Genomic DNA, 12,233 nt, shown 5'->3' with positions numbered 1-12,233 from the left:
AAGGAACTCAGCCTGCTCTTTAATGTTCACAAATCTAACTGTAGGAAAGGCTAAACTTTTTAAAGTTCTGGTTTTCATAGAGCTTTTTATGATTTCAAATTAGCATTTTCTTTGGTAAAGAAAATATTTGTATTATTAATGAAGAATTTTGAGGTCCTATGTTTTGGATCCTAAATGACTTTAAAAAAAAATAATATTTAAAAAACATTTTTAAAAAAGATACTTAGGTTACATAATTGGTACACCAAAAATATAGGGATTCCCCTATGCCCCACTCCCCACACCTCCCACACCCTCCCATATAATCAACATCCTTCATTAGTGTGGCACATTCATTGCAATTGCTAAATGAATCCTGGGGCATTGCCACTGAGCATGGACCATAGTTCACATTGTAGTTTATACTCTCTCCCACACAATTCTGCATGTTAAGGGAAGATATAAAATGGCCTATATCTGTCATTGCAATGTCATTCAAGACAACTCCCAAGTCCCGAAAAAGCCCCCGTATTATACCTGTTTTTCCCTCTCCCTGACCCCAAAGCCTCCACATCAGTGTTGTAATTACTTCCACTAAATGACTTTCTATACCTAAGTCTGGTGTGTGCAAATGGCAGCTTTGACCTGTGATCCAAGTTTTTCTTCTCCTTTCATTACATGATGTTCTTGTTCAAGCATAGATTTTAGGTATTCATAAGAAAATTATCTGAGCTAGTTGTGGATTTTTTTTTTTTAAGATTTACTTATTTATTTCTCTCCCTTTCTCTGCCCCCCCCCCCGTCATCTGCTCTCTGTGTCCATTTGCTGTGTGTTTTTCTGCGTTCACTTGCATTGTCAGAAAGCACTGGGAAACTACGTCTCTTTTTTGTTGTGTCATCTTGCTGCATTACCTCTCTGTGTGTGTGGTGCCACTCCTGGGTGGGCTGAGCTTTTTTTATATGGGGCGGCTCTCCTTGTGGGGTGCACTCCTTGTGTGTGGGGTGCCCCTATGCAGGGCTGTCCCTGTATGGCATGGCACTCCTTGTGCTTGGCAGCACTGCGCATGGGCCTACTCACCACACGGGTCAGGAGGTCCTGGGTATCGAACCCTGGACCCTCCATATGGTAAGCAGACACTCTATCAGTTGAGCCATGTTCACTTCCCTAGTTGTGGATTTGAGTCATTGCTTTGCTCTTTATATTAACTGATCAGAAATTATACAGAGAAATTGGGTGTTAGGCTGGTTCAAACACTGAAGTTTGAATTTCACGTAATTTTCACTTACCAAAAATATTCTCTTTCTTCTTTTTTTCAATTATTAAGAAATGTAAAAATGATTCTTAGCTCATGGGCCATATAAAAATTGACTGGATTTGGCTATGCATAGTTTGTTGACCCATCTAGGGTTAAGGTGTCCCTTTTTATTTTATTTTTTAAAATTTTTATTCTCCCCCACTCCCATGGCTCCCTCGTCTGTCTGCTCATTATCTACTCATCTTCTTTAGGAGGCACTGGTAACTGAACCTGGGACCTCCCATATGGGAGGAGAGTGCCCGGCTGCTAGAGCACTTCCACTCCCTGTTAGTAGTGGTGTCTGCTGGTTGCAGCAGTTGTGGCATCTGCTGATTGTGACATCCTGCTGGTTGCAGTGTCTGCTTGTCTTCTTTTAGGAGGCACTGGCAACTGAACCTGGGACCTCCCAAGTGGGAGGCAGGTGCCCAATTGCTTGAGACACATCCATTCCCTCCCTTTTAATTTTAATTCATTTTTAAATTGATAGATAGTAGCCAAGATAAGGGGGAATTAATACTAAATCATAAACAGCAAGAAACAATGTATTTCTTTAAAGGATGAAAATATATAGCATCTAGGTTACTTGTTTTTAAAAAATTAGGGCTAAGGATTTAAACATATTCAATAAATACAGCAAATAGTAAATGGTAAATCCATTCATATTGGGAGAACAAAAATGAGAAGAACAATAAGGGATTTTGAGTTTGAAGGAGAAAAAAGAAAAATAGCTAGATTAAGAGAAGGCAAGAGGTAGAAATAGAGGCAGAAAGAGAAGGAAGAAGAAAATATCATTTATCAATGCATACTATGTGTCAGACAGCACACAATTACATGTGTAATTGTGTCTTACTTCTTTATGAGATGACATGGGAAAATATGGAGATGGTATGGCAGTTTGATATTATTTATGAATTCCAAAAAGAGACATTGATTATGCTTGTAAACTGGTCTGTTCCTTTGGGCGGGCTATTCCTTTGATTGTATTAAATTCAAAGGTTTCACTTTTACTTTATTTTAAATCAAGATTAGGGCTTTGATTTGATCACATCATTAGGGCATTTAGGGTTGAGTCTCCACCTCCTTGGTGGGCTGTATAAATGGATTGTCACTTGAAAAGAACACAGAATAAGATACACACAGAGAAGTGGATACACAGAGAAGAACACAGACTAAGAGAGACAGATCCATAGACATGGCAGAGGCCTGGGGAAGTGAGATGAGCCTGATAGTTTGAAGCTGAAGAGAACAGAGCAGCTGAGAAGTCCTGAGAGATGAGCCTTATGCCAGCCTAGAACTGAGAGCAGAAGAAGGTGGGACCATGGAGCCTTAAGAGGAAGAAGGAAGGCTGAACCCTCACAGACTTTGCCCGCCATCTTGCTTCAACACATGGCAAATGACTCTGGGTGAGAAAGTACCGCATACAGTACCTGGAATTGGAGTCTTTGGGGCCTTGTGACTGTAAGCTTCTACCCTAAATAAATACCCTTTATAAAAACCAACAGATTTTTGGTACTTTGCATCAGCTCCCCTTTTGGCTGATTAATACAGATGGCAAAGCCAAAGAGAGCCAAACAGATCTTCAGAGGTTATTCATAAAAAACAAGGCCAACACACAGGTGTAAGATGGATTTTCTCTCTTTCCCTGATCCCATCCTCCTTTTAAAGACAGGATCGGGGGGCGGATGTAGCTCAGTGCTTGAGCACTTGTTCCCCACATACAAGGTCTTAGGTTCAATCTCCAGTACCTCCTAAAAAAAAAAAGCCATATAAAGGCAGGGTCACTGTGACCCAGAAGGGCACTGAAATACATCCAAGTCAGCTAATTTTATGCAGTCATATCTCAATTATTGAATACAGGAAATCCGAGATTATTATCCTTATATGGCCTTTAATGTCTTATTATATTTTCATAACTATGGGCTATGGAAATTTCCCAAATTCTTTCAAAGACTAAATCTGGCTTGTTAATTATCTATATCCTACTAAAAAATTCAACCAATTAGAATTTAACCAATTTTCACTAGTTATTTTACTGTGCTGTAGGCAACATTTCATACTCAAGCCTTGAATTTGAGGACATCCTACTACTTGCATTTAGGTAAAATTTTCTTACATTTTGGGCTCCCTCAAATTTATTGATTTATTTAGTCTTCTGTTCAACACATTTTCTTTATATTCAGCATTTATTATGTAACAGGTACTGTGGCAGGTTTCATATAAAAAGATATCTTTCTTTTTTCATGAGCATTTATTTTTTTATTGTATTTTTTGAAGATAATAGATGACAAAAATGTTACATTAAAAAATATAAGAGGTTCCCACATACCCCACACCCCACCCACCCACTCCTCCTCCCACATCAACAACCTCCTTCATCATTTCGGCATATCCGCTGTGCTTGGTGAAAACATCTTGGAGCCCTGCTCTACCACATGGATTATAGTTCACATTGTAGTTTACACTCTCCCCCCGAACATTCAGTGGGTTATGGCAGGATATCTTGTGTCCAGTATCTGTTCCTGCAATATCATTTAGGACAATTCCAAGCCTTGAAAATGCCCCCACATCATATCTCTTCTTCCCTCTCCCTGTCCTCAGCAACTACCATGGCCACTTTCGCCAGATCAATGCTACAGTTTCTTCCATTACTAGTCACAAAAGTTCTATAGCAGAATACCAATAAGTTCACTATAATCCATATTTTATTCCTCCATCCTGTGGACCCTGGGATGAGGATGTCCACTCCACCTCTATATCGAGAAGGGGCTTAGATCCCACATGGTTGATGTATGCAATTCTCCTGCTTGGAGTTGTAGGCACTCTCGGTTCCCTGCTGTAGTGGTTGACCATCTTCACCTCCCTGTTAGCTGACCTGGGTAAGTCCAACAAACTGGAGAGTAGCAGTTGCAATTCTGCTGAGGCTCAGGGCCCAGCTGACACATGGCCAGACCAGACATTCAAGTCTCCTGGGTATATAGCAACCCCAGTGCTAACCACAGGTTCAGTAAAAGTGACAGAAGAGGCAAAAAAAGATATCTTTCTTACCTCAATGATCATATAAACAAATATAATTGGTATGATAACTGCTATAGATAATGTATAGACATGATTCAATAGGAGCACAGAGGAACCATGACTAAATTATTATAGTTATGGCAGGAGATATGGGGAGATGACATTTGAGCTGATTTATTAGGTAAGAGGGAGTGGGCAAGTAGAATCCAGATTTCAGCATGGTGTATTTGGAAATGGCAAGACATAGGTTATGGAGTAGTGATGGATAGGAAAGTAATAGGGATTTCCATAAAAAAGAGTGAAAAAAATTGACCCAAGTAAATAACCTCTTCCTTGTATTTATACCCTAATAATATTTTATTAGTTATTTATTAAGTTCCTCATACAGTTTTTGATATATGATTATGAAGAGATTTATAAAAGAACTAGAATTGAAGTGTGGGTAGTATCTTCTCTATGATGAATCCAAAAAGGTTACATATTAAAGAAGGCAGGGAACTCAAATGACCAATGTTCTTGAGAAAGAAATGAAGGCAGAGTTTGAAGAAGTTAGTGCACACATGAATAATGACATGTGCGTAGAAACTTGGCATTCGCACCAGGGAGGGGCCTGGGAGGGAACCTAAATGAACGAGGGGGGCCTGGGGTGGGGACTGTGCCCAAAGGGTGAATGTTTGCTCTGTGCAGCTTCTTGTTGCCATGTGGAATGTGGATCCAGTCTGGAAATCCAGCCGTGATTTGTAAATACCGGCAGCTAATAAAGTTAGAAGCATTGTGTTGTCTGAGAGTTCTCTTGTTCACCTCATGGATAAAGTTCTAGGGATGAGTTGCTCATGGCAGAGTTCCAAGGGATGGGCAAGGAGGCTCCCAGTCTGAGTCTGACAGAGAGATTCTAGGAGAGTGAGAAGTGGTTTATGGCAACAGAAGGTGGCACATTCGGCAGATAGAAGGACCTGCTGCTTCACCGAGGAATGCTTCTGAAGATGACATGGTGCATTGGAAAGCGTCCCAGGGCAACCCTGGGAAGCATGTGCTGAAGATGGCAAGGCTACATGAGGGAAAGAGCCAGGCCACTGTGTCACCCTGAGGCAAGTCTCCCCCATCCAAGGTTGAGCAGGGACAAACTGGCGCCACAGAAAACCCATGAAATTTTAAGACCTTGCCAGTTTCAGTTGATTTCTCCTGAGTTCTTCTGATTGAAATCCAGGTCTCTTAGCTGAGGACTCTGGAGTCTTGCCATGCCTGCCTGCATTGACCAAACACCATGGAGAGAGGGAGGCTTCAGGGAAGGGAGAGTCCTGTGACACTTGCAGGCAGGATCAGGCTTCCTTCTGGCAGAAGGAAACTTAAATCAGGAGACTGAGCCTCACTGAGGGACGTGGTGTGCCCACCATTGTGCCCTGACATGCTCGTGTGCAGTGAAGCATTGTGGCATGCCCCTGCTCTCACCCTCTACATTTGCTGCATGACCAGGTGGGGTCTGGAGTGGCTAGAGCTCATGGGCTGGTCTCCCCTGACTGCCATCAGCCTTGTCCACTTCCCCAAATGCACTGCATAAGCAACATCACCTTCTATTGGTGCGGTGAGCAGAGCAAAGTTAGAGAGCAACTGTTGTTTAGAACCTGGCTATCCCCTTCTCCCCCAGGCCAACTGAGGCTCTGCCCTGGTTGCCAGGCTCTTGCTTCCTGGCAGACGGAATGCTCCACAGGGTTCCGTGCAGTCAGCTGTGGCTTACAGGATTCTGGCATCCAGAGGCAGATCTGCAGTGCCCTCTGGGACCACAGAGGAGCTGCTGACAGCCACCGAACTGTCTTCCCAGCTGGTCCTGGAGCAGCTGAACCATCCTCTGCCGGCATTGTCTGAATGCTTGAGACATGTCCCAAGTCTCTTTGGGTATCTCTGGGAGGTCCTGGTATGTACTCAACAGTTGTTTTTATAGTAAAGAACTGACATACTTTAAGGATAGAGAAAGAGCTAGGCAAAGGACACAAACTCATATTAAAGAACTTCCTAAAGTCCTAATTAACTGGCCTAATTAACAAGAGCTGGTGAAGCCCTGAGTTGCCTGGGGTGGAGGTCAGTCCTCTGACATTACTGATTCTGTGTTTGACAGCATTCAGTGAAAATCTGCCATAGTTGAACCCCTTGATGGTCCAAAACTTTTTTAAAAATGAAGCCTAATATATTGCCAAGTTCAATTAATAGAAAAATGAAATAGTAGTGATAGGTTTAAAGATTAGAAATAGAATACATAGTAATTTAGAAAAACTAAAATAAAGTAAAAATAAATTGGGGTATTAAAAAATGAAAAATATTTTAAAACTTTGTTTTTGGTGTTTTGCCTTTCATCACTGTAATTGGTGTTGCCCTGTATGTACAGTGGCAAGGTGATTTCTTTAATTTCTTCCTCAGTGTCTCAATCTCACAGGCCATGTGTGAGCTGGGCCCTAAGCCTCAGCAGAGTTGCAGCTCCTACTCTCCGGTTTGTTGGACTCGTACAGGTCAGCTAAGAGGGAGGTGAAGATGGTCAACTACCACACCTGGGAACTGAGAGTGCCTACAACTCCAAGCAGAAGAATCGCATCCATTGACCATGTGGGATCTAAGCCACCTCTCAATATAGAGGTGGAGTTGACATCACCATCCCAGGATCCACAGGATGGAGAAATAAATTATGGATTATAGTGAACTTACTGGTATTCTACTATAGAACTATTGTGACTAGTAATGGAAGAAACTGTAGCATTGATCTGGAGAAAGTGGCCAAGGCACTCAGGGCAGGGAAAGGGAAGTAGAGATGATATTTTTACTTCCCTGGACCCTCTAGAAACAGGTAGTGTAAGTATTGTATTTTAATTTAAATAAAAGGCTCAGTATTTGATTTGTTTAAGATAGCTTTCGCTGTTTAATGCTTCTAAATTTTATGCAGTCAAAACAAAAGTTTTCCATTTATGGCAAAACAAATAAGAAACGCCCCCCAAGAGAAAAAAAAACACAAAAAATTCCCACCCCTCAGAACCTTATACTATGAAGGTCACTCTGTGAAAACATGGTTGATGTCTGTTTCAGCTGTGAGGTTTCATTTAAAAAACACTATTGGTGGCGGACTTGGCCCAGTGGTTAGGGCATCTGTTTACCACATGGGAGGTCCGCGGTTCAAACCCAGGGCCTCCTTGACCCATGTGAAGCTGGCCCATGCGCAGTGCTGATGTCCTGCCACTCAGGGGTGTCCCCCGTGTAGGGGAGCCCCACGCAGGAGGAGTGTGCCCCATAAGGAGAGCCGCCCAGCGCGAAAGAAAGTGCAGCCTGCGCAGGAATGGTGCCGCACACACGGAGAGCTGACACCACAAGATGATGCAACAAAAAGAAACACAGATTCCCGTGCCGCTGACAACAACAGAAGCAGACAAAGAAGACGCAGCAAATAGATACAGAGAACACACAACCGGGGTGGGGGGGAGGGAAGGGGAGAGAAATAAATAAATAAATCTTAAAAAAAATAAAAATAAAAAACACTATCAATAGTGATATGGCAAAGATCACCAGTATCAGTTTTCCTTGCTTTGTTCTGAATACATTGTAAGGAACTTTGCCCACAGGAAGCTCTAAAACATGTCCCTAACATGTCTCTGATACTTCCTGAGCACTTACAGAAGATCTTTAAGCCAGGCTGGTATTGGGTGTGAATGAATTTCCTCCTGAGATGAGCTATGCAAAATACCAGACAGTTCTGGAAAACAGAAAACTCTCGGGAAGGCTGGCTGCCTTCCAAGGGAAAAAAGAGACCATTTCCAGCAACAATTCAATAATTAGGAAATAAAGGTCTGGTGAAAAATATTTATAAAAGTCTTTATTATATGGGCATCCAAATATATCTGTAAATGGAACTGGGGTGGGTGGGGACATTGTGGAGGCCAAACAAAGGATTTCTGTGAGACAAGTTTGGTCTGTTGGCCTCATTTTGTGACCTCTGACTTACGTGGCTCTTTCATAGGCTTTATTATGTCATTTTACTTTCAATACAAGCAGTGCTAGCAAATATTATAATTATATCCCTACTTACAGAGGAGGAAACAGATCCCAAAAAGGTAGTGCTTTCTTCCCTTTCCTTCCTTCCTTCCTTCCTTCCTTCCTTCCTTCCTTCCTTCCTTCCTTCCTTCCTTCCTTCCTTCCTTCCTTCCTTCCTTCCTTCCTTCCTTCCTTCCTTCCTTCCTTCCTTCCTTCCTTCCTTCCTTCCTTCCTTCCTTCCTTCCTTCCTTCCTTCCTTCCTTCCTCCCTCCCTCCCTCCCTCCCTCCCTTCCTCCCTTTCTTTTTTTTTGTCAATATGAAACACACTTATTCTCTTTCAGTTCTAGAGGTCCAAAGCCCAAAATCAGTTTCACTGAACCGAGTCAAGGTGTGGCGGGGCAGCACTCTCTCCTAAGTTTCTAGGGTAGAATCAATTTCTTTCCCTTTTCTAGCTTCTAGAGCTGCATTCCAAAAAGGTAGTGCTTTGAATGAGACTGTGGAGAGCTGGCGCTCAAACTCACAAATCCACACTGCTAGTCCCACTAATATAGCCTGTGCATGAATTCAAAATTATCTAACCCTGTATCCAAGTGTGTCTAGTTTCCAGAAAGCCAATTAAGTAATATAGACCCTATAGGCTTTAAATATTCAGAAAGCATGTAGACTGAATGTGTATTCAAAGTTACATCCAGACGGAATGTGGGCCATACGTTAATTCAAGCTTACCTGGAATGTGGACAATATGCTAATTCAAGCTTAGCTGGTATTCAGACAAATGGCTAAACCTCTCCTGGCCCTCACCATGTAAGTCTCTTATATAAAAATAACCTAGAGCCCATACTGGATGCTCGGCTTTTTGGACAGGAGTCCCTGGGCCTGGCTGGTCGTAATAAATTTTTCCTTCTCAAGAATATTCCTGAATCCTGACCTTTAATACGCAATCAATGCATCTCTCTGCTTCCACAACACCACCTTTTGCTACAAGGTGCTTTGTGTGTCTACAAAGATAAATGCAAGGAAAACCGGAAAGGAGGCTTTGCCAGAAACCTCATCTTGTCTTTTCTTTCAAGTGGTCTTCACTTCTAAAGTCTGGTTTTCTCAAACTCTCAGCTGCCCTTTTAATTTAATTTTCTTTAATGCTTTTTTTCTTTATTTATGGCACATTGGATTTCACACACTCCAATTATATCTCTGTTTCATCATGCCTGATTTTGGGGCCGTGAAGTGCACTTTCAGCCTGCCCCGGGCTCGTTCCCATCACCATCATGGTAGTTTCTAACAGTGTTGCAGCCAATAATTCTGAGCAGAGAACAATGTCAGGGCTAATACAATGGGTCATTTTACGGCTCCCATCTGGGATCGTTAGTTAAATGCTTTGTATGAATGGCTCTAATAGTTGCAACATCTTACGGGAGAGGAGCGGGCAACAGCTTCTCCACTTGTTCCCCTGCCACCACTGTCCTTTTTGATGCACCGGTGACAGCTCATCCTCATTTCAGCACAGAGTTATTCTGAATATAAGTACAGGTTGATTATTTTTTTTAGAGACAGCAGCAAATGGAAAGAGGTACTAGCCTTGTTGTATTTCCTAATATTTTTTAAGTCCCATTTGCAACTATTCTGCTTTAAACCTAGTATCTTCCCTGACCCTATCTCCTTTAAAGCCATTAAAGGAACCATAACTGTCCTTGGGTAGTTTGTGTGGTCTCAGTGTCAGGTTGACTGTAGATGGTTTTGCTCCTTAAGTCTGCCATTTTAAAACTGGGATTGCATCAAGATACCAAAATATAGAAACCAATACATGAATAACGATTACAAATTGTCATGCTAATTAGCATCAATTATAACAATGAACTTGACATATGAAGTGCAAGGCAACAGATGAATGCTCTCCCACAAACTACTTACAGACGAGGAGGACTCTGCTGCCAGCCTTGCTGCGTACCTGGCGATCAGCCTGTGTTCTTCATCAAGTCGGTTTGAACTATCAAGCATGCTATTGAGAAAAGAGCAAGAGGGAAGCTATTAGGCAACTGAGAAAGACTGGCCCATTTGTGTTACCCTCAGGGGCTTTTGCTATGTCAATTTTTCAAAGCAAAAAAATGGAAGGTTATACAGAACGCTATTAGGTTAGTAACCCCGGACTTACATTCATGACATGATCTAATATGTAACTAGAAAGGTCATTAATAAATCCTGCCTTCAGTCAATCCAATTGTCTAAGAAGGTTCCAACTAAGAATGACCTTTATGATCACTATTTCTGATGAGAATAATTTTTCTTTAATTTTATTGCCTTTAAAATTATTTCCTTATTCTACAAGTAATGCATGTCCAAAATAGATATGTTAGAAAATATGGAGTAGCAAGAAGAAAAGAAAGATAAAAAATAATTTTGGTCAGCTTTGGGTGATTCCCAAGGCCTCGTCTTCACACACTTGAGTGTGGGATAGACATCCTGACTTTCTTCTGATGAACACAATATGGCAGTAGTAACGAGCTATCATTTCCAAGATTAGGCTAGAAAAAGTCCAAAGACCTGGCTTCCATCTTGGGCACACTCTTTCTTACATTCTCTTGGGTCATTTGCGCTGGGGGAAGCTAGTTGTCATGTCCTAAGGCAAGGATGTGGAAAAGTGTAATCCTCTTAGAGTAATTGGTCAAAATTTGGTTCATCAGGTATTATGGTGTGCATTAGGCCAGAATCAAGATTAGAAGCTAGTTTCTTTCATTCCCAAGGATACTTATGTTGTTTTCCATTAGCTCTTATGCTTCAGTCTGTCCCTTGAAGAAAATAAAATTAATACTCATGGTTATACATTAAAAACGAGGCACTCCTATATCACTAATAAGATTGTAAGAATTCTCCATTGAAAGCCTTGTATCTGTGTAAAGTAACATGCATTTTATATTTATATATGCATTTACATATGAAATGAACATGCAACATAATAGTCTTTTAACCTTTGCTCTAAAGTGAAAAGATGAGTAAAAATCCTTATGTATTCTGGCATTAGCTATGACACTCCCAAACAGCTCTTCCCTGGTTGGCTGAATCCATTACTGGAAATTGTTTCCTGGTCTTTGGAAGATATTCCTATCCCCATTATCTTTTCTGTAGTCTATACCCCTCTAATTTGTAAGTTATAACTCTTCTAATTCTGAACCTTTAGCCTTTTCCTACTGAGTGCAACAAATATCTAGAAGTCATTTAGGGATCTTGTGAAAATGAAGTTTTTGATTCTGTGGTAGGGAGTGGTGGGCCAGAATCCGGGATGCGTATGATCTGAGAATCTGCATTTCGAACAAACTTCCAAGAGCTGTTGATACTGCAGGTCAAAGGACCACACATTGAGTGGCAATGATCTAAAAAATCTTTAAAATGAACCCAAATGTAAACCATTTAAAAGTGGTTGTTTCCCAGTATATATGATATTTTACAAACATTGCCTTAAGACAGAAAACTCTAGCATGCAGGGCTCACATATGTGTAGTATCAACTGCAGTGGATTGAGATTTTAATCAGCATACAAATTTAGAGTTGGAGTATGGAAATAATTTTAACAGCAAAAGATAGAATTAGTTCTAGAAAATCGATGATTTAAAGCAGATGTTTATTCTTCATAAAACAATGTCTGTACTCTGAAGTGGTTTAAAATAATAACTAAATTCCTTATTATAGCTTCAGTAAAAAAGAGCAAGTTACACTGTCTTTGCATTAAACATAAAACTATGCCACAAAGAGACAGTTTAATTTGATTTTTAACGTTTATTATTTCTTGCTGGTATATTGGAGACCATAAGCCGAATTCAACATAGGTTGTGTAGATGGTGGGGCCTGGGAATTATCTTTTTGCCTGAAAGTGAAATTGTCAAACAACTTGTGAGTGTTTTTATCAGTAAATAATTTTTAAAGACCTTGATAACAAAAACTTTTT

The 12,233-nt window shown here is 41.0% G+C and overlaps 1 protein-coding gene across 50 annotated transcripts in view; it reads right to left on the bottom strand.

Moving 5' to 3' along the window:
• Nucleotides 1-12,233, bottom strand: part of DTNA (dystrobrevin alpha) — a 418,043-nt gene that overhangs the window by 42,382 nt on the left and 363,428 nt on the right. For all 50 annotated transcript variants that reach the window (XM_071208625.1, XM_071208616.1, XM_071208607.1 and 47 more), the window contains one exon: nucleotides 10,205-10,292. In XM_071208625.1, the coding sequence (XP_071064726.1) occupies nucleotides 10,205-10,292 (88 nt within the window). The remainder of the gene's footprint in view (nucleotides 1-10,204; nucleotides 10,293-12,233) is intronic.

This window comes from Dasypus novemcinctus, chromosome 16 (genome assembly GCF_030445035.2).
Source record: "Dasypus novemcinctus isolate mDasNov1 chromosome 16, mDasNov1.1.hap2, whole genome shotgun sequence".
Lineage (NCBI taxonomy): Eukaryota > Metazoa > Chordata > Mammalia > Cingulata > Dasypodidae > Dasypus > Dasypus novemcinctus.
The sequence above is the reverse complement of the archived record's forward strand: the minus strand, read 5'-3'. Positions and strand labels throughout refer to the sequence as shown.